Source organism: Peromyscus leucopus, chromosome 16_21 (genome assembly GCF_004664715.2).
Source record: "Peromyscus leucopus breed LL Stock chromosome 16_21, UCI_PerLeu_2.1, whole genome shotgun sequence".
In the NCBI taxonomy this organism is placed as follows: Eukaryota; Metazoa; Chordata; class Mammalia; order Rodentia; family Cricetidae; genus Peromyscus; species Peromyscus leucopus.
The window spans coordinates 9,325,761-9,353,193 of NC_051084.1; the positions used below are offsets into that span (position 1 = coordinate 9,325,761).

The 27,433-nt window shown below is 46.4% G+C and overlaps 2 protein-coding genes and 1 non-coding gene across 4 annotated transcripts in view; 1 reads left to right on the forward strand and 2 right to left on the reverse strand.

Annotated features, from left to right (window-relative positions):
* Positions 1–27,433, forward strand: part of LOC114686366 (H-2 class I histocompatibility antigen, L-D alpha chain-like) — a 293,638-nt gene that overhangs the window by 256,748 nt on the left and 9,457 nt on the right. The gene's annotated exons all lie outside the window — the stretch shown is intronic.
* LOC114687931 (vacuolar protein sorting-associated protein 52 homolog) lies at positions 1,906–9,394 on the reverse strand. Its single transcript, XM_028862551.2, is given in 18 exon segments — positions 1,906–2,506; positions 2,658–2,755; positions 2,758–2,775; positions 2,986–3,097; positions 3,796–3,861; positions 4,020–4,127; positions 4,211–4,305; positions 4,520–4,653; positions 5,078–5,196; positions 5,626–5,781; positions 6,128–6,261; positions 6,815–6,872; positions 6,982–7,114; positions 7,207–7,307; positions 8,004–8,154; positions 8,645–8,820; positions 9,056–9,123; positions 9,294–9,394. Coding segments are annotated over 16 exon segments (1,803 nt in total). The 5' UTR covers positions 8,818–8,820; positions 9,056–9,123; positions 9,294–9,394; the 3' UTR covers positions 1,906–2,359.
* LOC114687938 lies at positions 7,595–7,705 on the reverse strand. The gene has a single exon (XR_003733731.1). It is a non-coding gene; the product is annotated as a U6 spliceosomal RNA (small nuclear RNA).

Genomic DNA, 27,433 nt, shown 5'->3' on the forward strand with positions numbered 1-27,433 from the left:
CCAGGGCTTCCTGCATGTTGAGCGCGTCCTAACTGAACCACACTTCAGCCCACTAACTTAGTTTGATGTAACTCACCCAGAGAAAGGGTCCCCGGTTTCTTGTTGAACACCTTTTATCCCAGCCATCAGGAGACAGAGGCAGGAGCATCTCTGAGTTCCTGATCCACACAGCAAGTTCAAGGACAGCCAGGGCTATAAGGAGAGACCAGAACACAGGGGTCCCCAAGACTGACACCTGGGGAGGGGCTGGAGTAGGTGGTAAGGTGTGGTGAGAGAGAAAGGACCATGAAGGACTCCAGGGCCGGGTCTGGGGTGAGCTTGTGTCCCCCGCGCCCCCTACCCTCGCCCCGCACAGCCTAGTACTGTGACGGGTAAGTCTCAAGGAACCTGGGAGCCAGAGAGAGACTGTAAACGCTGAAACTAGGCCCAAGGAAGGGAAAAATGGTGGAGGACAGGGCAAGGTCCATAAGGACAGCACTGACTCCGCCCACGAGACACGTGACCCAATCAAGAGTCTTCCTCCTTCCTTTCCCTTCTCTGGGCTCCAACATGCCAGACCCTTAGGTGCACGGGCTCACAGCCGCCACTGGCCAAGGACCTGAACGTGATGGGGTGGAGGACATGACGCTTCTTTCACCTGAAATTTCCCCCATTGTCTAAGGAATCCTATAGACTGCTGTCTGCCTGGCGAGCTTCCTGCCACTGAACGACATTCCCCACCCCCACCCACTTTTTTTTTTTTTAATTTCTAAAGATTTATTGATCTCATGTATATGGCAGTCTAGCTGCAATACACATTCATGCCAGAAGAGGACACCAGATCCCATTATACATGGCTGTGAGCCATCATGTGATGCTGGGAATTGAACTCAGGACCTCTGGAAGAGCAGCCAGTGCCCTTAACTGCTGAGCCATCTCTCCACCAGCACTTTTACTTTTAAGACCTGGTCCAGGATGGCCTTGAACTGACTCTGTAACCCAAGCAGGTTTTCCATCCCATGCCTCAGTCTCCCAATTAGCTGGGATTACAGGTCTACAAACCACACTGGCTTTTAAGGCTTGGTCAGGGTTGCTGGATGGTGGTGGCTCACGCCTTTAGTCCAAGCACTTGGGAGGCAGAGGCACGTGATCTCTGTGAGTTCGAGGCCAGCCTGGCCTACAGAGTGAGTTCCAGGACAGCCAGGGCTGCACAGAGAAACCCTGTCTTGAAAACCCCCAAAAGACTTGGTCAAGGATGTCCCTTCACTCTAGAGCAGTGGTTCTCAACCTGTGGGTCACGAACCTTAGGGGGTTGAAAGACCCTTTTATAGGGGTTGCTGAAGACCATCAGAAAACACAGATATTTACATTAGGGTTCATAACAGTAGCAAAATTAATTATGACATAGCACTGAAAATAATTTTGAGGTTGGGGTCACCACAACGTGAGGAAATGTATCAAAGGGTGGCAGCGTCAGGAAGGTTGAGAAGCTCTGTTCTGCAGGTCACTGGGCACATCAGCAGGGCAGCAGGAAGGGCCACATGGAAAAGACAAGACGTATGCTCTGGAGCCAGGTCCACCCCGGCCCCATATGGGTGCAGGGGTGCAGACCCTCCCTCAGAGGAGCCGTGACAGCCACTTAGGGGCTCAGACAGACAATCCCAGACGTGTGGACTTTCCCACGGTAGCCTCAGGACAGGGCCCAAAGCTGTCCATGTCCCCAGGCCTTGTGACATGTGCCACCTTCCTGGAGAGCTACAGAGCAGTCCCTCCTAAGCAACCCAGCCACCCTGGGTCAGAAACAGTGACAGACCGAGGTGACCACCCCGCCTTCTTCCTCATGCCCCGAAGGCTGGGAACCAGAGAGGTCTACAGGAAATAAATGCTGGAGAACTCGAAGGCGTCAGGACAAAGGAAGGGACGCTGTCACAGTACATTAAGTGCTTATTATTGCCTACAGACAGACAGACAGACAGCCTGAACCCCAGCCAGGAGGTGATGGGTTAGTGTTCAAGTGGAGACCGCAGACGACCAAGCTACAAGAGAGGGAAGGCGGCCTCCACTGCCCTGTCCTAAGATTGAGAGTCGATCAGAGACTGAGGTGGGGGAGCTTTCACAGGTGTGAACACACAGGGGAGGAGGGACAGGGACAGGAATGATAACGTCCCCTCCACGTCCAGGGAGGAGCAGACTTGCACACTCTGCTGAGGCAGAATCCTGCAGCGGAGGCGGTGAGGAGTGTGGGAGCCTGAGAGACAACAGGAAGGGGAAGGGGACCCAGGGGACAGAGTGTGACATGCAGAGCCCGTGGGAGCCGTCAGGTCCCAGTGTCAGTGTGTGACATTCAGAGCGCATGGGAGCCGCCACCCCGGGGACCGAGTCAGAAGTTGGGCTTGTGTTTCTTGAGCTCCACCATGAGGTGATGAATGTTGATGAGCTCCGCCCTGGCCGGCAGCGCCCGGAGCTGCGGCTGTGCCAGCACCCGGTGGAAGCGATGGTAGAGCTGGATCAGCTGGGTCAGCGCCCCCTGCACAGAGGGGAGTCGGGGGTCAGACAGACCGGGGCAGGACGGTCAGAGCTTCACAGCTCAGACACAGCTGGTCGCTGACCTTCCCAGAGGAAAGAGCGAGAAAACACCCACGCGTGGGACACGGGCAAAGGGCTGGGGTGGCAGGCACCTGGATGATGCTGGTTCCATTTCGGAAGTTGGTGAAACTCCGCATGACATCCTGACTCAGAGACTCCACGGAGGCCTTCCAGGAACTCCCAAAGCCCGGATCAGCTGAGTGACTCGGGCTGCCACAGGAGGACAGAGGGTGTCAGAGTGTGACCAGGCCTGGGGACCATCCACCCCGGCAAGGTCTGCCCGGGGCACAGCCATGCTCACCATCAAGCCGGGCTTCCCTGCTACCCCCCAGCCAGGTCTTCCCTGCTGTGCCACCTGTAAGCTGCACCTCACTGTCCTTTCCAGTCACCTCCCCACGGTCCCTGACAACAGCCTCATACCTTCTTCCCCTCGAAGTCGGTCGGCCTGTCCTCGCTCAATCAAACCTTCAGCCTCCTTCACAAAGGCCACCAGACCCCCGAAGGGGGGAGACAGCAGCTCTTCAATGAATTCCTAGAGAGACATGCCAGTCGGAACAGAGTCAGGAGTCCAGGGACAAAGGACCCCAGCCTGGACTGGGACGACTAGGAGGTGACGCTCCACAGAGCAGCCGGCCTCCGTGAGCTTCCACTTTTAGGTGGTGGTCTGACAAGGTGTAGAGGAAGTCTCAAGGATTGTCTCTTCCAAAACCAAGAGCCGATGAGCTGGCTCAGGGGGAAGAGCTGGCCACTGGACCCCAGAACACAAAGTGGAGAAGCAAGAGAGGAGCCCAGTCCTGAAGTTGTCCTGACTCCATGTGCTTCAAGACATGTGCTGCACACGTGCTCATACATACATGCAGACACATACATAGACACACAGACACATAGACACATAGACACACATACACACATAGACACACAACACACACATAGACATATACACACAGACACATACACACACACACACACACAGACATACACACATACACACACACACACACACACACACACACACACACACACACACTAATAATCCCATGCAGAGCAGAACTGGTTGTTTTGACATGTGCACACACATACATACACAGTTATAGTTTTATTTTGCTCTTAAGTTATTAACATCATAGAAAAATTAAGTGAAGCAGACGAGCAACAAGGCAGTGAGTCGTAATGGCTGCACACTGAGGTCAGCCCAGCAGCACCAGGTCTCCCTCCACGCCCAGGCCCTACCTGTGTGCGAGCATTGAGCAGCTGCTGGAAGCTCTCCACCTCCTTGCTGTCCTCAGCTGCCCGCTCCTGAGGAAGACACCAGGAGGAGGAACTTGGGAGCTGCCTCAGGCCAGCACCCCCACCCCCATCCAGTCAGGCCACCCTGCAGACACTGCCAGAATCAGGGCTCAGGCACTGAACTGTGAGGCTGACAGCCCTGGGGACCCCCGGGGGAGCAGCCTTACCATCAGCACACCCAGCATCATGTCGTAGTTGTTGATCAGAAACACCAGCTGCTCCTTCCTGGAGGAGAACTCCGCAGCCACTCGGAGGACAAAATTCTCCACCTCCACCTGCACAAGCCACACAGAGGCAGGAAGGAGAAAGCCAGATCACAGGCCCCGCCCCTGAGGGAAGTCTGTCCTGCCAGCCCCACCTGTAACTGTCCCAGCAGCTGCAGGGTGCGCTCATTGGGGATGGTCTGGTTGATGCTCACAAGTGCAGAGGAGAACTCAGCATAGTGGCTGTGATCTAGGAGCAGGTGGGAAGACTCCCATCAGCCTGCCTGGCAGACACAACCTCCCAGCTGCCTCTGCAACTCCTGTCCCCAGTCCCTCCCTCCTCCTGCAGTGACCACCCCACCACTGAGGGTGACCACCCCACCACTGAGGGTGACCACCACCACTGAGGGTGACCACCACACCCACCACTGAGGGTGGCCACAAGATCCCCTTGTGACCCTCACTAGCCCTCACATAGTGGGGCCGAGTGTCCAGGCCCCCAAGGCGCTGGGGGTCGGTGCTGCGGACACTCTGGACATTCATCTCCAGGATCAGCTCAAAGCGAGGCCACAGCAAGGCAAGCACCTGCTCCCAGTACCTGCGGGCTTAATCAGAATCACAGGTCAGCTGGCTGGGGTGCTGGCAGGCCGGGGGAGTGCAGCGCTTCAGGGGAATGGTGTGTGTGTGTGTGTGTGTGTGTGCGTGTGCGTGTGTGTGTGTATGCGCGTGTGGCCGATGCTGCCTCTGGGACACACACAGGAGGGGGAAGGATATCAGGTGAGGAAGAGTCAGGGTCAGGATGGAGTTGTCTGTGTAAGATAAAAGGCTGGAGCTTGGCCAGGCGGTGGTGGTGCATGCTTTAATCCCAGCACTCAGAAGGCAGAGCCAGGTGGATCTCTGTGAGTTCAAGGCCAGCCTGGTCTACAGAGCAAGATCGAGGCACCAAAACTATACAAAGAAACCCTGTCTCAGGAAAAAAAAAAGCTGAAGCCTTTAGGCACCCAGGCCCGGGGCTCGGTGACCTGTCCAGGGCAGGGACATCCCTCTTGGCTGCGATGTTGCGGAATCGGAGAACGATGTGGATACAGAGGAAAACAGCAATGGCGTCGTAGCAGTCGGCCAGGTAGGACTCCAGGTGTTTCTGTGATACAGCAACAGGCAGGCAATGGAATGTCAGTTTGCTGTTCGGGTGGCTGTGAGCAAACGGATGGACATTTCTACGGGACAAAGCCCTGGCTAGGGAGACCCCTCCTTCCCTGTCCACAGGCCCTCCAGGGGCCCTGACTTGCTCACAGGCCTCCACTCTGTAAGTTCCTCACAGCAGTAGCCAGGGCTGAGCTTGGGATGGAGGCAAAGGGCCAGGATTTAGAGGTATTGCTCTCTGCTGTGGAAAAGCAGAGGAAGTAACAGGATCCCCGAGTTCTGAGGGCTCCCTAGGGGGTCATGTTGTGAGATAAAGGTTTACACTCTGTAGAATGGGACACCCTGATTTCAATACTGCCGCTTGTGATCCCATTGGCTGTGGATGAGCCCTGAGAATGGAGGGTAAAAGACAGAATCCGGGGCTTACCAGAGTCATGGCGAGTGTGCGGCCCATGACAGCATGGAACAGGTCATGTGCAGCTGGGCCAGATACGACAAAGAATTCACAGATGAAAAGATATTCACGGCAGGAATTGTCGAGGAGGGCGTAGTGCTGACTGCGGAAGAGAGCCTCGAACGGATACTATGGGCAGAGAGAAGGGTGGGGTCGGACACTGGCCCCGTGGATATGGGGCCTAGGCACATCTCAGGATACGAGAGCTCAGAAGACCCCACACACCTGACCTCCAGGCTGGGAGGAGCGCCCTGAACAGGCACTGAAGAGGGGCACAGGACACAGGAACGCCCTCTCTCCGGCTGCTGCTGCCCCCACATCCTCTTCAACCCCTGACAGTCACCCCATGAGCAGTCTCCCTCTGTGTGCCTCAGTGCATGGCTCCTAGCCCCCCACATCACAGCAGGCCAGGGGCCACCAAAGTCCCCACCTGAGGGGATTCAACCCCGACCACAGAGGGGTAGGCTCATCATACCCTCTGCTCTCCACGCTGGGCAGTGTGGGGCACCAGGATGGGGGCCTCGAGTTCAGTGGGGGAGATGACAGCACCCCGGGTCCCCAGGGTGAAGATGGTGTTCCTGCTTCGGAGGGACGGCTTCGAGAAGAATCGTGACCAGGTCAGAGTCAGGGAAATCACCGAGATCCACCACACCAGGCCCATGGAGCCAAGACCTGAGGGACCCCAGAAGCTAACTATGACCAGGACACCCCTTTCTAGAACCAGGGCCTTGCCTCATCTGACCTGTAATGGGCCTCAGGGAGTCTACAACCCTCTGGGAGGGGAAGATCTGGCTCTCACATCCTCAAAGGTTCCACCCCACAGAGAGGGTGAAAAGCAGAACCCTTGGGGCAGCACCCTGCCTGTGAGCTTAGCCTGAGGTTCCTTGATCCAGGACATCTTTCTATTTTCTTTTTCTTTTTTTTTTTTTTTTTTTTTTTTTTTTTTTTTTTCTTTCTTTCTCTCTTCCTTTTTTTTTTTTTTTTTTTTTTTTTTTTTTTTTGGTTTTTCAAGACAGGGCTTCTCTGTGTAGTTTTGATGTCTGTCCTGGATCTCGCTCTGTAGACCAGGCTGGCCTCGAACTCACAGAGATCCACCCGTATCTGCCTCCCGGGTGCTGGGATTAAATGTGTGAGCCCCCACTGCCCAGCTGATCCAGGATATCTTTCTTTGCTGTGTCTTCCACACCCATTAGATCATCTTTCTTGGCAACTTCCTCGTACTAGAGAAAATAACAGAGAGCTGAACCATGGCTCCTCACCACCAGCGGGTGGGGAGCTCCATCCCTCCTCCAAGCCACTATTAGGGGCACCTCTCCCTGCCTGGCTCACCTGCACTTTCATGAGCCGCCCCAGGTAGGAGCGGAAATAAGACAGGTAGATCTTGCTCAGCGTCTCCACGTATTCATCCCTGATCTCCTTGGCTGTTGCTCGCTCGTTGCCCAACAGGAACTGATAGAAAAACCTGGAAGGGCCAGGGTGAGTCAGACCCCTGGACGTCCATGCTGGCTGCTGAGAAGTTCACAAGCCACCCTGCACCTGTCCCGGGGTGGCGACCTGTACTTCAGCAGGGCTGTCTGGGGGATCTGATAGTTGGTCATGGGCTTTCTGAACGAATAAATCTTCTGGAGGATGAACTCGCGGATCTTTGTCACTGCCTAGATGTGGGGGACAAACAGGCCATGAGGTTGCGGGCTTTTACCCTGTGGAGAAAGTTAGGAGATGACAGACGTGAAGGTAAAGGTAATGGAGAGAATACTTTGGTTGTTTTATGTTTTGTTGGTTGAGTCAGGGTCTCTCTGAGTAGCCCTGGCTGGTCTGGAACTCACCCTGTAGTTCACTCTGTAGAACTCACAGAGGTCCCCCTGCCTCTGCCTCCCAAGTACAGGGTAAAATCGCTTACCACCAGGCCCTGCCTTATGTTTTCAGGTTGTTTTTCTTTTTGTTAAGTATGGAATGCTTTATGAATTTTCATGTCATCCCTTACACAGAGGCCATGCTAATCTTCTCTGTACTGTTCTAATTTTAGTTTCTATGCTGTTGGTTTTTGAGACAGGGTCTTATGTATCTCAGGATGGCCCCAAACTCCCTTCATAGCAGAGAACGACTCTGAAATTTCCGATCTTTCCTCTGCCACTTCCTGAGTGCTGGGACAGCAGACAAGGGCCATCACGTCAATGTCTGCAGGGCTGGGGAGGGAACCCAGGGCTCTGTGAACGCTAAGCAAACCCTCTACCGACTGAGGCACATCTCTAGCCTCGTTAGATTTTCAGGGGAATGTGAGGGCCAACATGCACCGCCCGCAGGGAAGCAGTGGGGGTCATGGGAAGTGACCCTAGGGGTCCACTCCCCACCTTGACCCGGAGCCGGTCCAGCACGCCTCTGACATCTGCACAGGCAGCTGTGCCTCTGGCCTCCTGTTCCCTGACTGCGGCTGCCTTGGCGTCCAGCTCTTGCAGCTGCTCCAGGAACCTGGCCTCTGTCACTGGAGCTTCCAGAATTGCTCTGAGGAGCAGGGAGGACAGGGTGATCAGAAGGGACCCTCAACAGTCCTGAAACACCCGAACCACACCCCTCACAGCTCATGTCTTTCTTACCTTTCTCCATGATCTCATACCCTCATTATATGGACCAAGTTTTCAACTCCTGAGCCCCGCCCCCTACAGGTCCCCACTACACACCTGACCTTGGATCACTCCTAACCTATGTCCTATCCTGTGGTGGCTAAAGCGGGTTAGGAGTTATTAACCCATCCGTTATTTCTAGAATGCACTTCTTTTTTTTAACAAAATCCCACTCTGCAGTCCAAGCTGGTGACTTGCAGCAATCCTCCTGTCTGGACCTCCCGAGCCTGAGATTACAGGCATGAGCCAGCACACCTGGTTTCTAGACTGCACCTGACAAACCTCAGCCTAGACCCGTGTTGTAAACTGGGTAGGTAACCCAGCCCAACCACCTGCTCTGGACAGTATGACCCTCCCAGCCAGCAACTCACGTGACCAGAGTGGAGGGCACCACTAGCCCATCTACAAGTTCCCCAAGTCTCCCCCGAACTGCCTGTCGGTTACGAAGTCGGATGTTCATGGCTCCTGACTGCTCCTGCAGGGTCCGGATCTCAGAGCTGATGGAGCTGAGGTCACTCTGAAAAGCTCCCAACATCTGCTCCATGCGCTACAGGGAGGGCAGAAAACACTGTGGGCATGCACAGAAAACACTGTGGGCATGCACAGGGTTGATGGGGACAAGTGTGCCACCAAGTGTCTGGGTGAATACCCCAGTCAACAGCCCAGGAGGGTGGGAGATCTTCACTTGCCAAGGGGACACAAACTACTAACAACAACTAAACCAGGAGCAGAGGGTGTGACCGGTCCGAGCTTGTCAGGGGCCACAGCCGAGGGCCACTGACCTCCAGGACAGCATCGCAGGCTGTGATCTGATTGTGCAGAGACGCTATGTTCTCACTCTCTTGGATGTCTGACCCACAAAAGCCAAGGGCTTCACGGTGAACATGGAGCTCTGCAGACCAGCAGCACCTCCTCCTGAATTCTCCCCAAAGTGACAGAGATCTAAGAGATGCCATTCCATTCAGCTACCTGCATCACACCTCCCCGAACCCCATGTGGCTTCCCTCTGCTAAAGGATACAGTCCCGGATCGATTTCTGCTCAATCTGCTGCAGCTCCAGCTCCACCTGCTTCGAATAGTGTCGCAGATCCACACCCTGGGGAAATGACCATGAGAAGTCAGGACGAAGTCACAGGCAAACCAGAGGGGACACCAAGGTGACATTCCAGGGGAAGGTGGGGGCAGATGGGCATAGGGGAGAGCCTCACTGTTCTGAGAGCCTCCTTGACCAGTTCATCCTCCAGATTTGCCTGGATGTGAACTGGAAAGAGACATTTATTGGATGCCCCAATGTTAGAAGGGAACTTTGGGTGACTGTCCTGGCAGCCTGATGTCCCTGTCATTAGGTAAAATTTCACCCTTCTAGGGTCTTTGATGGAGTTGAAGACTAAATAGTTATAACTATAGTTTTTCTTAGTTGTAATAGAAAGTAAATTAGATACAAAACTTTAGAATCACTAAGATAGACAATTAAGTACTTTATCTAATTTGCCAAATGCAAATGGATTAGATAGTGTAATTCTTACTTGATAACTTTTTATTGTATATAATCTCACTATGTTAAAGTTAAAACATTTTTAATTAGACAAAAGGGGGAATGCTGTGGAATAATCTGTAATGATTTGTCACTCAAATTGGTTTAATAAAATGCTGACTGGCCAGTAGCCATGCAGGAAATAGAAGCAGGGTGACCAAATGAAGGATGAGGAGAAGGTGAAGGGTGGAGTCAGGAGTCACCAGCCAGATGCAGAGGGAGCAGGAGATGAATGTGCCACAGTAATAAAGGTACCACTATGTGACAGAGTATAGATAAGGCATATGGGTTAACTTAAAATGTAAGAGTTACCTAGTAACAAGCCTGAGCTGCTGACTGAGCCTCTATAATTCACATCCAGCCTCTGAGTCAGTTATTTGGGGCCAGGCAGTCGGGTCAGGAAAAGCACCATTTGAACCATTCCATTTTCCTAACAGACCAGCTGCTTCAGGACAGTGGAAAACATGGTAAACTAGTAGATTCCATGATCGTGGACGACTGTCCCACTTCTCTGGCTGTGAAGTGAAGTGAGCTCAGAAGCAACACTCTGTGGAATACCATGGCAGTGGATAAGGCATGCTATAAGTCCATGAATGGTGGGTTTGGTAAAGAATTATGTGTATGAATGTCAAATCCCTAACCAGAATAAGTGTCCACTCCAGTAAGGGCAAAGTGTTGTCCTTTCCATGGAGGAAGTGGTCCATGGGGTTGTGGAATCTCTCTGCATCTAAGGAAAGCAGCTGAGGCCCGTCATGTGTATCAGGGGTGTCCCTGCATGGAGGCCCTGACAGGCCATTGTGTGAAGGAATGGTACTCATGGACACCTCTTATGGACAGGTGCTAAAACTCTGTGGAACCAGCCTGAGAGAAGTGTGTTGCAGTCAACAGAGCTGAAAGGAGTTGGAGATCTGAAGAGTGTTTTGACATCAGAGATGGAGGTGCAGATTTGGAGTTTGCCACCTGGTTTTTTGGTCTTGCTTTGGCCCAGTATTTCCTCACTATGCTCCGTTTTCCCTTTTGGACTGGTAATGTATTTCCTGTGACACTGTGTGATGGAAGTATGTGATCTGCCTTTTTATTTTCATTTTACAAGGAATTGCAGTCAAGAGAATACCATGAGTCACAGAAGAGACTTTGAACTTTGGACTTTTAGACAGTGTTGAGACTGTTACAGACTATGGGGACTTTTGAAGTTGGACTGAATGCATTTTGCATTATGACGTTACTACAAGGCTGTGTGGGCCTAGGAGTAAAATGCGGTGGTTTGAATAAAAGTGACCCCACAGACTCATATATTTGGATGCTTGGTCATCAGGGAATGGCACTGATTAAGATTAGGAGGTGTGGAGTCAGTGTGGCCTTGCTTGAGGACATGTGTCACTGGTGGTGGCCTTTGGTTTTCAAAAGCCCTAGCCAGGGTTAGTGGCTCTCACTCTTCCTGCTGCCTAAGGACCTGGATATAGAACTCCCAACAACTTCTCCAGAACCATGTCTGCCTCCATGTTGCCAAGGTCTCCATCATGATGATAAGGACTAAACCTCTGAAACTGTGAGCAAACCCCAATTAAATTCTCTCCTTTATAAGATTTGCCATGTTCATGGTGTCTCTTCACAGCAATATAACACTGGCTAAGATAGCTTCTTATTTATTTCATACCTGGAAACATCAAGACTAATCCAGCACCAAAAGTCCATGTGAATCATGCCACCATAAAATTAACTTTGCCTGTGCTGACCATTACAGTAACTGTGATCACCTTGTCTTTAGCAATTCCATGCTGCCATTTGGACCCTGATATCTTTGGACCCAAGTAAACTCATTCCCTTTAATTCATCCAACTGAGCAGCAGGAAAAGGGTGACAAGACTCTGGAAACGTGCTGGTGCCCCCTCACCATTTTGTGTCTTTAGGATCAGTGAAGAGCAGGTCTTCTGGGCCTTCCCATGGTGGAGGAGTAGTTTTTACACAGCACACTCACTCTAGCATTGCAATTTCCCTGAGCCTTAGAATCCCTTCATCATCACTAGGCCAAGGGATATCAGTCATCTCCAAGTCCTTATCAGTAAGCCATCTTTTGACAAATGGTTCAGCCAACCATTTCAAACATTCTTTTGACACCTTTATAAACTGTGGGAGCTTCCATATTCAATCTAGAATCTGCACTTAGAGGGCCCATATCAATAAACTCAGTCTGACCCAGTTTTAATGTTCCTTCCACCATTATCCCACACCCTAAAATCCATTCCCACACATATTCCCCAGACTTCTGCTGGAATGAATTTGCAAACACATTAAACTCATTAGCAGTGTAGCGCCCTCCTCAGGTACTAAGCTTCTCCCTTCTCCCTTCCCCAAAGATCCTGCTCTGCCTGCAGTCTGGTGAAGGTCTAGAGGTAACTGAGGGAAATCAGGATTGTCTTGCCTGGCATTTCCTTCAGAGAAAGTCACCACTGGCTTAACAAAAAAGGAAGGATTAATTTGGTCAGTCAAAGGTGTATTCAGGAGGTGGGACTGAGGGTAAAGAGACTACTTCCTCAGGTGAGATAAACCCTGAGAATTTGAGGGGTCAAACTTCTCTTCTTCAGTAGGGTCCTGCCACACATCCGAATCCCAAGTTACAGGATCTCATTTATTTTTTGTACCAATTAATACCCTTACTTTAACTGCTGATACTCTTCGTGGCTGGGATGTGAATTTTTGCTGTCATTCAGCCAACCTTATAATGAGGGCTTCAGTTTTATTTTCTGCAACGTGAACTCTGTGGCTGCTGGAGCGAAGATTCTCTTCCAGGTCACACTTAGAAACCTCTAGACTCTATTCCCATCTTAAGCATGTCAGTTTTATCACTGTGTTAACTGTTGCCATTCACTGTATTTTGAGTGTCTTAGTTTGAGTTTTTATTGCTGTGAAGAGACACCATGACCATGGCAACCCTTATAAGTAAATATTTAATTGAGGTGCCTCCCTTACAGTGTCAGAGTTTCGGTTCATTATCATGGTGGGAAGCATGGCAGTATGCAGGAAGATGTGGTGCTGGGGCGGAGAGTCCTACATCTTGCAAGCAACAGGAATTTGACTATCACTCTGAGGGAAGCTTGAGCAAAGGAGACCTCAAATCCTGTCCCATAGTGACACCCTTTCTCCAACAAAGCCACACCTCCTAATATTGCCACTCCCTTTGGGTGCCATTTTATTTCAAATCACCACACTAAGACACTAGAAGTTGGTAGATTTTATCATAGAGCTCATTCCTTTCCTCAGTCAATTTAATCCACAGATGCTAAGAGCAACAGACCAGCATCATCATTTTCCTTATTTTTCTACAAACTGTTAATAGTTTTATATGGGATAAACAAATCCACTGTGACCCACAATCGGTGGATCAGGAAAATCAAATGCATTAGTCTCCTTAAGAGTGTAAAATAGTTCACACCATTGACTTTCAGTGCTCTTCCAGCTCCCAAGAGACACATAGTACCTGGAAAGGCTTTGGTAGCTGTAGGTGTTGGTAAATTAGAAAGTCTATTCCAGATAGATAAAAGATTCATTCTTATATTTCTGTTGCTTTGGAATCATGTCTGTTATAAAAATCTGGGTTAGTCAGGGTTCTCTAGAGTAAGAGAACTGAATGAATGTCTATCTATCTATCTATCTATCTATCTATCTATCTATCTATCTATCTATGATACATTAGAATGACCTATAGGCTCTGGTCCAGCTAATCCAATAATGGCTGGCTATGAAAAGAAAGTTCAAGGATCCAATAATTGTTCAGTCTACTAGGCTGGAGTCTCAGCTGGTCTTCAGTATGTGCTAAATCCTGAAGAAGTAGCCTCTGACAGCAAGAGCAAGCAGGCTTAGAGAGCAAGCTTCCTTCTTCCATGTCCTGGTATATGCTGCCAGCAGAAGGCATGGCCCAGACTAGAGGTGGGTCTTTCCACCCTCAATCAGGATTAAAGGTTGTTGTCTTCTAGTGTAGTGGCTCATGCTTTTAATTCCAGCACTTGGGAGGAGGAGACAGACTGATTTCTGTGAGTTTGAGGCCACCTGGTCTATAAAGCAAGTTCCAAGACAGCCAAAGCTGTCACACAGAGAAACCCTATCTGGAAACACACACACACACATACACACACACACACACACACACACACACACACACACACACAAATGTTGTTGCCAAGATCCAGATCAAAAGTTGATCTTCCCACTTCAAATTAAGCAAAAATCCCTCACAGGTGTGCCCTCTGATTTGGGGTTTTCCTTAATTCTAGAAATTGTCAGGTTGACAACCAACAATAGATATCACAGTCTATGTCAGAGTTCTGGAAACTTCCTGGTTCCAGGCTTTGCAACCTCCTTTGGTTTCCATGGCTCTGCCTCCTCCCTGAAAGAAAACAAGGTGCTTTCTTCCCACAGGTGGGAAAGGATGGAGAGTTCCATTGGCTCTAAGTTTGATGAGGGCAGCGCAGCCTGAGACCTGAGACCCTTGGAGTAGAGTGGACAGGAGGAATGGGGCAGCGCAGCCAGCATGGGTCCCCTTAGCCTTATTCCCTGAGGGCTCCGACCCAGTCCTGTTTTCTTTCTTCAGCATGTTGAACTATTGCCCTAGACACTAACACTTCTCTTTCTCATTAAAAAGTGAGACCCTGAGGGGTCTAATGTGGTAGGGAAGATTGGGAAAGGGGGATCAGTAGCTGCAGGAACTCTCCTGATGTTGGGGATGTCCTGGTCTGTTACAGGTTACCATTTAAGTAACTCAAATTGGTCTTGTTCAGTGGCAATTAAAAACTAACACACGGCTCAAGTGCAAAGATGAGCACACACACAGTGTGCTCTTCCTGGAACGAGGCTGTGACCCACTGTGCACAGTAGGTCTGTAAAATGAAATCTTTTTGTATTTTTAACTTTATGCTGCTTTGAACATTTGCATTTCAGCACAGCCTATTTCAGTCTTCAGTCCCTGTCCTGCTCCAGAGCTGGAACAATGTTGACAGAACAGCTCTGTGCCCTCAGCCCCTGGGAATCACACTCTAGTTTAGGAGAGGGAGAGGGAGCCAGTGGAGTATTTTTCAAAATGAATTTTTAAAATTTATTTTTATTGGATGTATTTGTCTTTTGATTATGAGTACATAGGTGCACCAGGCACTGGATCCCCTGGAACTGGAGTCACAGATGGTAGTGGAGCATCATGTGGTGGTATTGTGTTCCCCAAAATACTGTGCACGCTATCTTATCTTGGGTCAGAGAACAGAACAGCCACTAGATATAGAGGTCAGAAAATGGTGGCAAACACGCCTTTAATCCTAGCATTCCAGAGGCAGAGATCTGCCTGGATCTCTGTGAGTTCAAGGCCACATTGGAAACAGTCAGGCATGGTAACAAGACCTTTAATCCCAGGAAGTGATGACAGAAAGGTATATAAGGCATGAGGACCAGGAACTAGGCTGGTTAAGCTTCTAGGCTTTTGAGCAGCAGTTCAGCTGAGATTCAATTGGATGAGGTCTCAGAGGCTTCCAGTCTGAAGAAACAGGATCAGCTGAGGAATTGGCGAGGTGAGGAAGCTGTGGATTGTTCTGCTTCTCTGATCTTCCAACTTTAACCCCAATACCTGGCTCTGGGTTTGATTTTATTAAGAAGAACTTTTAAGATTCATGCTACACTCTGCTACACCAACAGGTGCTCTTAACCCCTGAGCCAGCTCTCCAGTCCCCATTGGAGATTCTACACAAGGAAGCCACACAGCCTGGCTCACAGCAAGATGGCTGACAAGATGGATGACCACTGAGAGAAACTGGATTAAAAGGAAGAGACAGTGTTAGTGCAGAGCTGAGAAGGGAGGGTGGCTAGTACTGATGGGGTGAGGACTGAAGGAGAAGGGCAGGAGGTGACAGAAGCAAAGGGGAGATCCCAACACAGTGGGGTCCTCCTGTTTGAGGGTGTTTGTCTACAGGTCACAGTGGACACATTTGCAGAACCCTGCAGGGCATCTTACATCTGCACTGAATGCTGTGGTGGTTTGAATGAGAATGGCCACCCAGGCTGAGAGGTTTGGATAGTGCTGTGGGTATTGTTCTGTATAAACAAAACACTGATGGGCCAGTGGTCAGGCAGGAGGAAGTATAGGCGGGACAAGGAGGAGAAGAATTCTGGGAAGTAGAAGGCTGAGTCAGATTCACTGCCAGCCACCGCCATGACTAGCAGAATGTGAAGATGCTGGTAAGCCACGAGCCACGTGGCAAGGTATAGATTTATAGAAATGGGTTAATTTAAGATACAAGAACAGTTAGCAAGAAGCCTGCCACGGCCATACAGTTTGTAAATAATATCAGTGTCTGTGTTTATTTTATAAGTGGGCTGTGGGACTGCCGGGGCTTGGTGAAACCCGGAGAGAAAACTCCAGCTGCAAATGGTGCCCGATGGCTTGAGTTTCCACCTTAAACCTCAGAATATTTAATAAGCAATTCTAAACAGAGCCAAAACCAGGTTCCTGCTTCATGTCTCATATGGGTATCTAGACACAACAACACGCACGTTTGAGTTACTGGTAGATTCCTGGCATTTGTGCTTGACCTGCAGTATGATGAGAATGAGGCGTCTACAAGCAGCACATTACCCTGCTGCTGTGTGGTGGATTTAGGCTTTGCTGGTTTAAAAAAAATAAAAGAGGTTTCTGGGCTACATGCTGCTTGGATAAAAACATAGACCCACGATGCCTCCCAGAGCTGGCAATAAACATACCACCACCATGTTGGGAAGCTGAGGTGGGCAAAGCCAGCAGCCATAGCGCTGTTTCAGTCTTACAACTGCTGCAGTTTAAAGCAATAGATTCACAATAAGACAGATTCAGATAAAATAGTTTACAATGTGTGTAAAACAGACGTACGCTTGAAAGAGACAAAAAAGATGATATACACAGTTATATAAAAAATGTAGTTTTAAAAAATAAAGTCTTTAAAGAAATAGTAAAACTAATATAAAAAATAAGCCACGTAAAAATGGATATCACACAGAGAATCTGGATTGTTTTGTCTTTGATATTTTTAACTACAGAAAAACTTTTGATGATAAAAGCTGTTGAGTTAAACAAAAATGTAAATTTTAAAGGTATCTTGACTTCAAAATTTGGATATAAGGATATGTTGCTTTGGAAAAGAGGCTCTGTTTTATTTCCACATGAAACCCAGAGGCTATAAATTTGTTCTAGATTAAGATGCATCAGGTTTGACTAGCCAAGACCCCCTGAAAGGTCTCTGATGACACCATGGCCCAGATGATTCAACATCCAAAACAGTTTTAAGGCAACTGGCTCAGACGATACACCCTCACAGACTACCCCCATAAGCCTAAAAGTTTCTTTGTGTCTCCATAAGATACAGTGCCCCTCCCTCCAGCAGGAAGTAGTAAGAGATGCTACGCCCAAATTCCCAAATATACCAAGCTGGCTTTGGAGATGGAATTTGCTCACTCCCCCTCTAAACCCAGACATATTGCTAAAATAAAAGGTTAAGAGATTCTTGTGTCCCAAATCAAAAGAGCCCTCTGGTGTGGGACAGAGAAAAACCAATATATTTATTTAAAACAGGTTGATTATAAATGTGATCTCTTTCTAAAAAAGAAAAGGGGATGTGATATAGATATATAGGATATAGAGATGATAGGATAAAAGGGTAGATTAATGAACCTACTTTTAAAGAGCAACAACTTGTTTAAAATATTTTACATTGCTAAGGATTTTAGTTTATTGATACAAATTCAAAGTTAATTTTGTTATACTGTGTGTATATTTCTACTCTTGTTTGAGGTGTTATGTTTGTACAGTTCATTTAAAATTGTAATTGATAATTAAAAAATAGATTACTAATGAGTCATCTGTGATAATCATACTCGTAGCCATGTTAGTGAAGTCTTTTAGGTATACATAGATATATTTCAGATAGATAGGTAATCTTCAAATACTTCAAAGACCTACAGAATATGGCATTTAAAATATTTTAGAGACGCAGGTAGGCCTGTGGCGGCGGCCCACAGAGGTAGACGAGCCCAGCGGCGGCAGCCGACAGGGATATTCAGACCTGGCGGCAGCCAGCAGAGACATTCAGGCCCAGCGGCAGCCCACAGAGGTAGACGGGCCCAGCGGCAGAGACAAGCAGACGCAGGTAGGCCTGTGGTGGCGGTCCACAGAGGTAGACGGGCCCAGCAGCAGCCCGCTGAGGTAAACGGGCCCAGTGGCAGAGGCCGACAGGGACATTCAGGCCCGGCGGCAGCCGGCAGAGACATTCAGGCCCAGTGGCAGCCCACAGCGGTAGACAGGCCCGGCGGCAGCTGACAGGGACATACAGGCCCGGCGGCAGACCGCAGAGGTAGACAGCCCCAAGGACGGAGACAAGCAGACGCAGCTTGGAACAGGGATGCCCCTAACCCCAACATCTGGGGAAGAAGCTATCTCCGTGGGTCAGAACCAGAACGAATCTGAACACTCCTTCTGAGGATAACCCAGGGCCCAGCTGCTGATCCTGTGAAACCCAACAACTTGGAGGTGTTTGTGAGACTACCCTGCTCAGCTGAAACCCATCTGGGAGAGGATTCAGATGCCTACAGTTTAAAGTCTGAAGAAACAAGATCAGCTGAGGAGTTAACAAATGAACAAAACGTGACCTGGGAACACAGAAGAAGGCGCTACCCAGACACCAAACCAGATCACCAGAATCATAAGTATATAATTCACCGTACAAAATCAGCTGCCGCTGAAGAAATAGCCCATTAGCAACAATTTAACCAAGAACCACTACTAAACCAAGACTAAAAATTAGAACAAGAGAGGCACTCTCAGACACAGACACCACCTGCACCGCACAGAGGAAGAGATGAGTAGATGCCAGTGCAAAAATACAGGCAACAACATAAAGACCTATATGGCAACATCAGAACCTAGTGATTCTACACCTGCAAGACCTAAACATACCATGACAGAAGAAACAGAAGAAATCAACCCTAAAAATGACTTTAAGAAGATGATAGAGGCCCTTAAAGAAGAAATAAAACATTCCCTCAATGAGGAAATAAAAACTTTCCTTAAAGAGGAAATGAAAAGCTACCTTAAAGAGGAAATAAAAACTTTCCTTAAAGAGGAAATAAAAAACTCCCTTAAAGAGGAAATAAAAACTTCCCTTAAAGAGGAAATGAAAAACTCCATTAAAGAGGAAATAAAAAAACTCCCTTAAAGAAATGGAAGAAAAAACGAACAAAAAATGGGAAGAAATCAAATCAAGCCAAGAAAAAGCAATTAAACAGATGAAAGAAACATTCCAAGAGCTGAAAAATGAATTTGAGACAATAAAGAAAACACATGCTGAGGGAATGCTGGAAATAGAAATCCTGACTAAACGAACAGAAACTACAGAAACGAGCATAACCAACCGATTGCAAGAGATGGAACAGAGAATCTCTGACACTGAAGACACGATAGAGAAAATAGATTCGTCAGTCAAAGAAAATACTAAAGACAAAAAAGTCGTAACACAAAACGTCCAGGAAATTGGGACACCATGAAAAGACCAAACCTAAGAATAATAGGGATAGAAGAAGGAGAAGAATACCAACTCAAAGGCACAGAAAATATATTCAACAAAATCATAGAAGAAAACTTTCCTAACCTAAAGAAAGAAATACCTATGAAGATACAAGAAGCTTACAGAACACCGAATAGGCTGGACCCAAAAAAAAGTCCCTCGCCACATAATAATCAAAACAATAAACACACAGAATAAAGAAAAAATATTAAGAGCTGCAAAGGAAAAGGACCAAGTAACATATAAAGGCAAACCCATCAGAATAACACCAGACTACTCAATAGAGACTATGAAAGTTAGAAGATCATGGACAAACCTCATGCAGACACTAAGAGACCACGGATGCCAACCCAGACTATTATACCCAGCAAAATTCTCAATCACCATAGGCGGAGTAAACAAAATATTCCAGGATAAAACCAGATTTAATCAATACCTGTCCACAAACCCAGCCCTACAGAAAGCACTAGAAGGGAAAATTCAACCCAAAGAAGCTAAACACATCCATGAAAAATCAAGCAATAGATAATCCTACACCAACATACACCACAGAAGGACAACACAACACAACCAAAAAAAATAACAGGAATTAACAATCACTGGTCATTAATATCCATCAATATCAATGGTCTCAACTCACCTATAAAAAGACACAGGCTAACAGAATGGATAAGAAAACAGGACCCAACCATCTGCTGCATACAAGAAACACACCTTAACTCCAAAGACAGACACTACCTCTGAGTAAAGGACTGGGAAAAGGTTTTCCAAGCAAATGGCCCTAAGAAACAAGCTGGTGTAGCTATCCTAATAGCTAATAAAATAGACTTCAAACTAAAATCAATCAAAAGAGACCAGGATGGACATTACATATTCATCACGGGAAAAATCCACCAAGATGAAGTCTCGATTCTAAACATTTATGCTCCAAATACAAAAGCACCCACATTCATAAAAGAAACACTACTAAAGTTTAAAATGCACATCAAACCCCACACATTAGTAGTGGGAGATTTTAACACACCACTCTCACCAAAAGATAGATCTACCAGACTGAAACTTAACAAAGAAATAAAGGACCTAACAGATGTTATGACTCAAATGGACCTAATAGATATCTACAGAATATTCCATCCTAACACAGAAGAATATACCTTCTTCTCAGCACCCCATGGAACCTTCTCAAAAATTGACCACATGCTTGGACACAAAACAAATCTCAACAGATACAAAAAAATTGGAATAACCTCCTGTATCTTATCAGACCACCATGCCTTAAAGTTAGAACTCAATAACAACAAAAATTATAGAAAACCCACAAACTCATGGAAACTGAATAATGCCCACCTGAAACATCAATGGGTCAAGGAAGAAATAAAAACAGAAATTAAAGAGTTCCTAGAATTCAATGAAAATGAAAGTACAACATACCCAAACTTATGGGACACTATGAAAGCAGTGCTAAGAGGAAAATTCATAGCTCTAAATGGACACATAAAGAAGATGGAGCAATCCCATACCAATTAACAACACAACTGAAAGCTCTAGAACAAAAAGAAACAAACTCACCCAGGAGAAATAGACACCAGGAAATAATCAAATTGAGGCCTGAAATCAATGAAATATAAAACAAGAGAACAATACAAAAAAATCAATGAAACAAAGAGTTGGTTCTTTGAAAAAATCAACAAGATAGACAAACCACTAGCCAAATTAACCAAAAGGCAAAGAGAGAGCACCCAAATTCACAAAATCAGAAATGAAAAGGGAGACATAACAACAGACAATGAGGAAATCCAGAGAATCATCAGATCATACTTCAAAAACCTGTACTCCACAAAAATGGAAAACCAGGAAGAAATGAACAATTTTCTGGATAAATACCACATACCAAAATTAAATCAAGACCAGATAAACCATTTAAATAGACCAATAACCCCTAAAGAAATAGAAACAGTCATCAAAAGTCTCCCAACCAAAAAAAGCCCAGGACCAGATGGTTTCAGTGCAGAATTCTACCAGACTTTCAAAGAAGAACTAATACCAATCCTCTTCAAAGTGTTCCACACAATAGAAACAGAAGGAACACTACCAAACTCTTTTTATGAGGCTACAATTACCCTGATACCCAAACTACACAAAGATGCAACAAAGAAAGAGAACTACAGACCAATCTCCCTCATGAACATTGATGCAAAAATACTCAACAAAATATTGGCAAACCGAATCCAAGAATACATCAAAACAATCATCCATCACGACCAAGTAGGATTCATCCCAGGGATGCAAGGATGATTCAACATACGGAAATCAGTCAATGTAATACACCATATAAACAAACTGAAAGAAAAAAACCACATGATCATCTCCTTAGATGCTGAAAAAGCCTTTGACAAAATCCAACACCCCTTCATGATAAAGGTCTTAGAACGATTAGGAATACAAGGAACATTTCTAAACATAATAAAAGCAATTGATAGCAAGCCAACAGCAAACATCAAATTAAATGGAGAGAAACTCAAAGCGATACCACTAAATTCAGGAACAAGACAAGGCTGTCCACTCTCCCCATATTTATTCAATATAGTACAGGAAGTTCTAGCTAGAGCAATAAGACAACAAAAGGAGATCAAAGGGATACAAATTGGCAAGGAAGAATTCAAACTTTCACTATTTGCAGATGATATGATAGTATACATAAGTGACCCCAAAAACTCTACCAGGGAACTCCTACAGCTGATAAACTCCTTCAGTAAAGTGGCAGGATACAAGATCAACTCAAAAAAATCAGTAGCCCTCCTATACACAAATGATAAAAGGGCTGAGAAAGAAGTCAGAGAAACATCACCCTTTACAATAGCCACAAATAATATAAAATACCTTGGGATAACACTAACTAAACAAGTGAAAGACCTTTTTGATAAGAACTTTAAATCTCTAAAGAAAGAAATTGAAGAAGATTTCAGAAAATGGAAGGATCTCCCATGCTCATGGATAGGTAGGATTAACATAGTAAAAATGGCAATCTTACCAAAAGCAATCTACAGATTCAATGCAATCCCCATCAAAATCCCAACACAATTCTTCACAGACTTGGAAAGAAAAATACTCAACTTTATATGGAAAAAGAAAAGACCCAGGAGAGCTAAAAGAATCCTATACGATAAAGCAACCCTTGGAGGCATCACCATCCCGGACCTCAAACTCTACTATAGAGCTATAGTAATAAAAACAGCTTGGTACTGGTATAAAAACCGACATACGGACCAATGGAATCGAATTGAAGACCCTGACATTAATCCATGCACATATGAACACTTGGTTTTTGACAACGGAGCCAAAACTATACAATGGAACAAAGAAAGTATCTTCAACAAATGGTGCTGGCATAACTGGATGTCAATATGTAAAAGATTACAAATAGATCCATATCTGTCACCATGCACAAAACTCAAGTCCAAGTGGATCAAAGACCTAAACATAAATCCAGTTACACTAAACTTAATAGAAAAGAAAATAGGAAGCACTCTTGAACGCATTGGCACCAGAGACCATTTCCTAAATAAAACACCGACAGCACAGACCCTGAGCACAACCATTAATAAATGGGACCTCTCGAAACTGAGAAGCTTTTGCAGGGCAAAAGACACAGTCAATAAGACAAAAAGACAGCCAACAGATTGGGAAAAGATCTTCACCAACCCCACATCTGACAGAGGATTGATCTCCACAATATATAAAGAACTCAAGAAACTAGACATCAAAGCACTGAACAGTCCAATTAAAAAATGGGCTAAAGAGCTAAACAGAGAATTCACAAAACAAGAACTACAAATGGCTGAAAGACATTTAAAGAAATGCTCAACATCCTTAATCATCAGAGAAATGCAAATCAAAACGACTCTGAGATACCACCTTACACCTGTTAGAATGGCTATGATCAAAAACACCAATGACAACCAATGTTGGAGAGGATGTGGAGCAAAGGGAACACTCCTTCACTGTTGGTGGGAATGTAAACTTGTACAACCACTGTGGAAATCAGTATGGCGGTTTCTCAGAAAATTAGGAATCGAACTACCTCAAGACCCAGCCATCCCACTCTTGGCATCTACCCAAGGAATGCTGATTTATACCATAAAGATACATGCTCAGCTATGTTCATAGCAGCATTATTTGTAATAGCCAGAACCTGGAAACAACCTAGATGCCCATCAACGGAAGAATGGATGAAAAAAATGTGGTACATATACACAATGGAGTACTACTCAGCAGAGAAAAACAATGAAAGCTTGAAATTTGCAGGCAAATGGATGGAACTAGAAAAAATCATCCTGAGTGAGGTAACCCAAACCCAGAAAGACAGTTATGGTATGTACTCACTCATTGGTGGATTCTAAATATAAAATAAAGAACAATCAGACCACAACCCATAGAACCATAGAGGCTATATATATAGCATGGAGGTCCCTAGGATGACTGTGGCTTATAATAAATTTCAGTTTTACTCAATTATTGAAAAAAAAATAGCCAAATGAATGGAAACACATGAACTATGAACCAAAGGCGGAGGGCTCCCAGCTGGATCAGGCCCTCTGAATAGATGAGACAGTTGATTGGCTTGATCAGTTTGGGAGGCATCTAGGCAGTGGGACCAAGTCCTGAGCTCATTGCATGAGTTGGCTGTCTGAAACCTGGAACTTATGCAGGGACACTTGGCTTAGTCTGGGAGGAAGGGACTGGACCTCCCTGGACTGAGTCTACCAAGTTGATCACAGTCCTCGGGGAGGACTTGTCCTGGAGGAGGTGGGAATGGAGGGTGGGCTGGGGGTAAGGGGAGGGCGTGGGAGGGGAGAGAATAGGGGAACCCATGGCTGATATGTAGAACTGAATGATATTGTAAAATAAAAAATATATATCACAAAAAGAAATTTTAAAAACTTAGACTTTCTGGACAGTGAGACATGTCTGCTCCTTCTGAGAGAAGAATGGACATCGAAGACACTCCATATGGAGTTTATCTTCACCTTGGCAAAAATAGCCATTTGGGCAAGAAACTGTTCTTGCCTGGACTGCTTGATCAACTCGACATACAAGATCCATAAAAAGGTGACCACTGAACTTTGCTTGACAAAATGGTTCTTCAGGTTCCTGCTTCACAGAGGAAACTGCCAGACATTCTACAGGACACTGAAATAAGTGACTGAGAGACTCTAGGCCTGTGGGCTAAAGACAGATGCCCCAACTTTACAAGAGAATTTTGGATGACTGTCTAGGCTGCTAGCTGTCTCTGTCTACCCTGCAAGATGCTCGAAAGTTGCTTGCATCCTTCTCCCGGTTCTCAGGTAGTATTACATTCTTATGAGGTCTTTGATATAGTTAAAGCTAGATAGTTACAATTTTCCTTAGTTATGATAAAGATAAGTTAGATATAAAACCTTAGACTCACAAATATAAGATAGATAGGATATCTTCTTTAATTTTGCCAAATAAACTATAAATAGACTGGATATTATAACTGTAATTCTTGTTTGGTAATTGTTTTGTTATCTGTAATTTTACTATGTGAAAATTAAAACCTTACTTTTTGGAAAAGAAAAAGAAAAAGGGGAAGTGCTGTGAATACAACAATGGATAAATAAAACACTGATTGGCCAGGAAGGAAGTATAGGTGGGACAAGGAGAGAGGAGAATTGTAGTGGGTAGCCATTCCAGCTTGGATCTGGAAGTTCCAACACCCATTGAGACTCTGGCAACTGTCACGCCTACAAGGCGGGGCGAGGGGAGGTGCTGGAAACCTGAGAGCTGGATGGGCAAGCACTCTCTCTGGGCGCTCTCTCTGCGCCTGGACCCTGGACGGTGGAGATTGACTGTGCAGAGCTCCAGAGAACACCGCTGGATTGCGATACACCTTCCCCAGATCCCCGCAACCTATCCATTCCTTCATTTGTAAGTCATCCACTAAATAAATCTTCCTTTTAACTACGTGGAGTGGCCTTTATAATTTTCCCCAATAGAGAATTCTGGGAAGTGGAAGGCTGAGTCGGGGAGACACTGCCAGCCACCACTATGACAAGTAGCATGTGAAGACACCGGTAAGCCACAAGTCACGTGGCAAGGTATAGATTTATAGAAATGGGTTAATTTAAGATACAAGAACAGTTAGCAAGAAGCCTGCCACAGCCATACAGTTTGTAAATAATATAAGTGTCTGTGTGTTTATTTTATAAGTGGGCTGTGGGAATTCCGGGGCTTGGTGGGACCCAGAGAGAAATCTCCAGCTACAGGATACTTCAGTTCCAGTTGATGGAACTGCTTGGGACGGATCAGGAGGGGTGGCCTTGTGGGAGGAGGTGTGTCACTGGGGCTGGGCATGGAGGTTTTAAGAGACCCCCACTATTCCAGTGACTCCGACAATTGCTTGTGGATTGAGATGTGAGCTCTCAGCTGTTCCTGCCACCACACCATTCCTCTAACATCCTGGATTCAAACTCTCTGAAATCTGAGGCCCAAACTGAACTTTCTTTTATAAGTTGCCAGGTTCACAGTGTCTTCTTACAGCCCTAGAAAAGTAATTAAGCCAGGTGTGACACAAGCCTTTAATCCCAGGACTTGGGATGCACAGGCAGGTGGGTCTGTTGTGGAATATTATTTTTTAACTATATGAAGATGTGTTACATTTGTTTATGTTGTATTTGTTTAATTACATAAAGATGTGCTGCTGTTTCTGTAGCAAGAGTTTCTGCAGAACTCTGCAGCTGGTTTGATTCTGGAGTGTTAGCATCAGCTTTGATCTGCCTTTTGTGACTACTACCTTTTGTGTAGGGTACCTTAGGCTTGAGGTATGTAAATCTTACCATGATTTCCTAAAGGTTCAAAGTCTATGCAAAAGTTGGTTGTAGGAGGAAAACAGAGATGTCCTGGGACTGGGAATTGCTTTGCCATTTGTGTCTTTGGACAGCGTTAGATAAGAGGTTTTGGTATGTGGAAATTGACTTGCTAAAGATGTAAATTGTATAGCTATAAAAATCCTTTTTGCTTTATCATATAGGATTCTTTTAGCTATCCTGAGTCTTTTGCTTTTCCATATGAAGTTGAGTATTTTTCTTTCCAAGTTTGTGAAGAATTGTGTTGGGATTTTTTTTTTCCGCTTATAGAGTTTATTAGAAACAAAGGACAGAAAGTGCGCAGGCCTGTGGGAGAGACACATGCGTGGAGAAGGGAAGGGGAATATGGCGCCGGACTTTTAAAACCGGCTGGGGGCGTGGCCAGGTCACGTCACTACTCTACGCCTGTGCGTAGAGCACATGGTCATGTTGCGCACTTACATCACCATGCAATGCCACGGGACTCTGATCACGCGAGACCCCTTGGCCCGGAACTTGCTAGGTGGAGACATCCGGGCCCACCGGGTATCCTCCTACGGGACGCTTTTGATGCGGAAATGGCTGGGCGGAAGTGTCCGCCCAGTAAATGGAACCGTGTTGTGGTATCCTAGCTACTGGATGCTTTTGATGCGGAAATGGCTGGGCGGAAGTGTCCGCCCAGTAAATGGAACCGCATTGTGAACCCTTCATTCCCGACTCTTTTACTTTTAAAAAGGAAAAAATTGTGGTTGACTGGGTGCGGGGGCGACGTTTCTCTTAAAGACTGCTTCCAGCTGAATAGTGGGCATCGGTTGGCTCTTGGGGGGAGGTGAAGGGTATCTTGTGAAGTCCGGGAATGATGATGGGGGGTCCTGGAACGACGTTCTGCCTTCTCCTGGTTCCGTGGCTGTCCATCCGTACTGGTGCTGGGGCCTCCCATTTAACAAGATACTGTTGACATAGAGAGAGCTTAAAGAGAAAGAATCATTATTATTTTGTTTTGGAGTTGGCATTTGTCTGAGGTAGATTTGGCCTGCCCAGATAGAGGCATGTGACATTTACCTGAGGTAGATCTGGTCTTAGTACTCTGTTTAATTTCTATCTGAGACAAGCCTCATTAGAGGTAATTCATGTAAGGCACCTGTTTTCCTCAGGCAAGCCTTGCTGGAGGTAGTTTATTTAAGATACCTG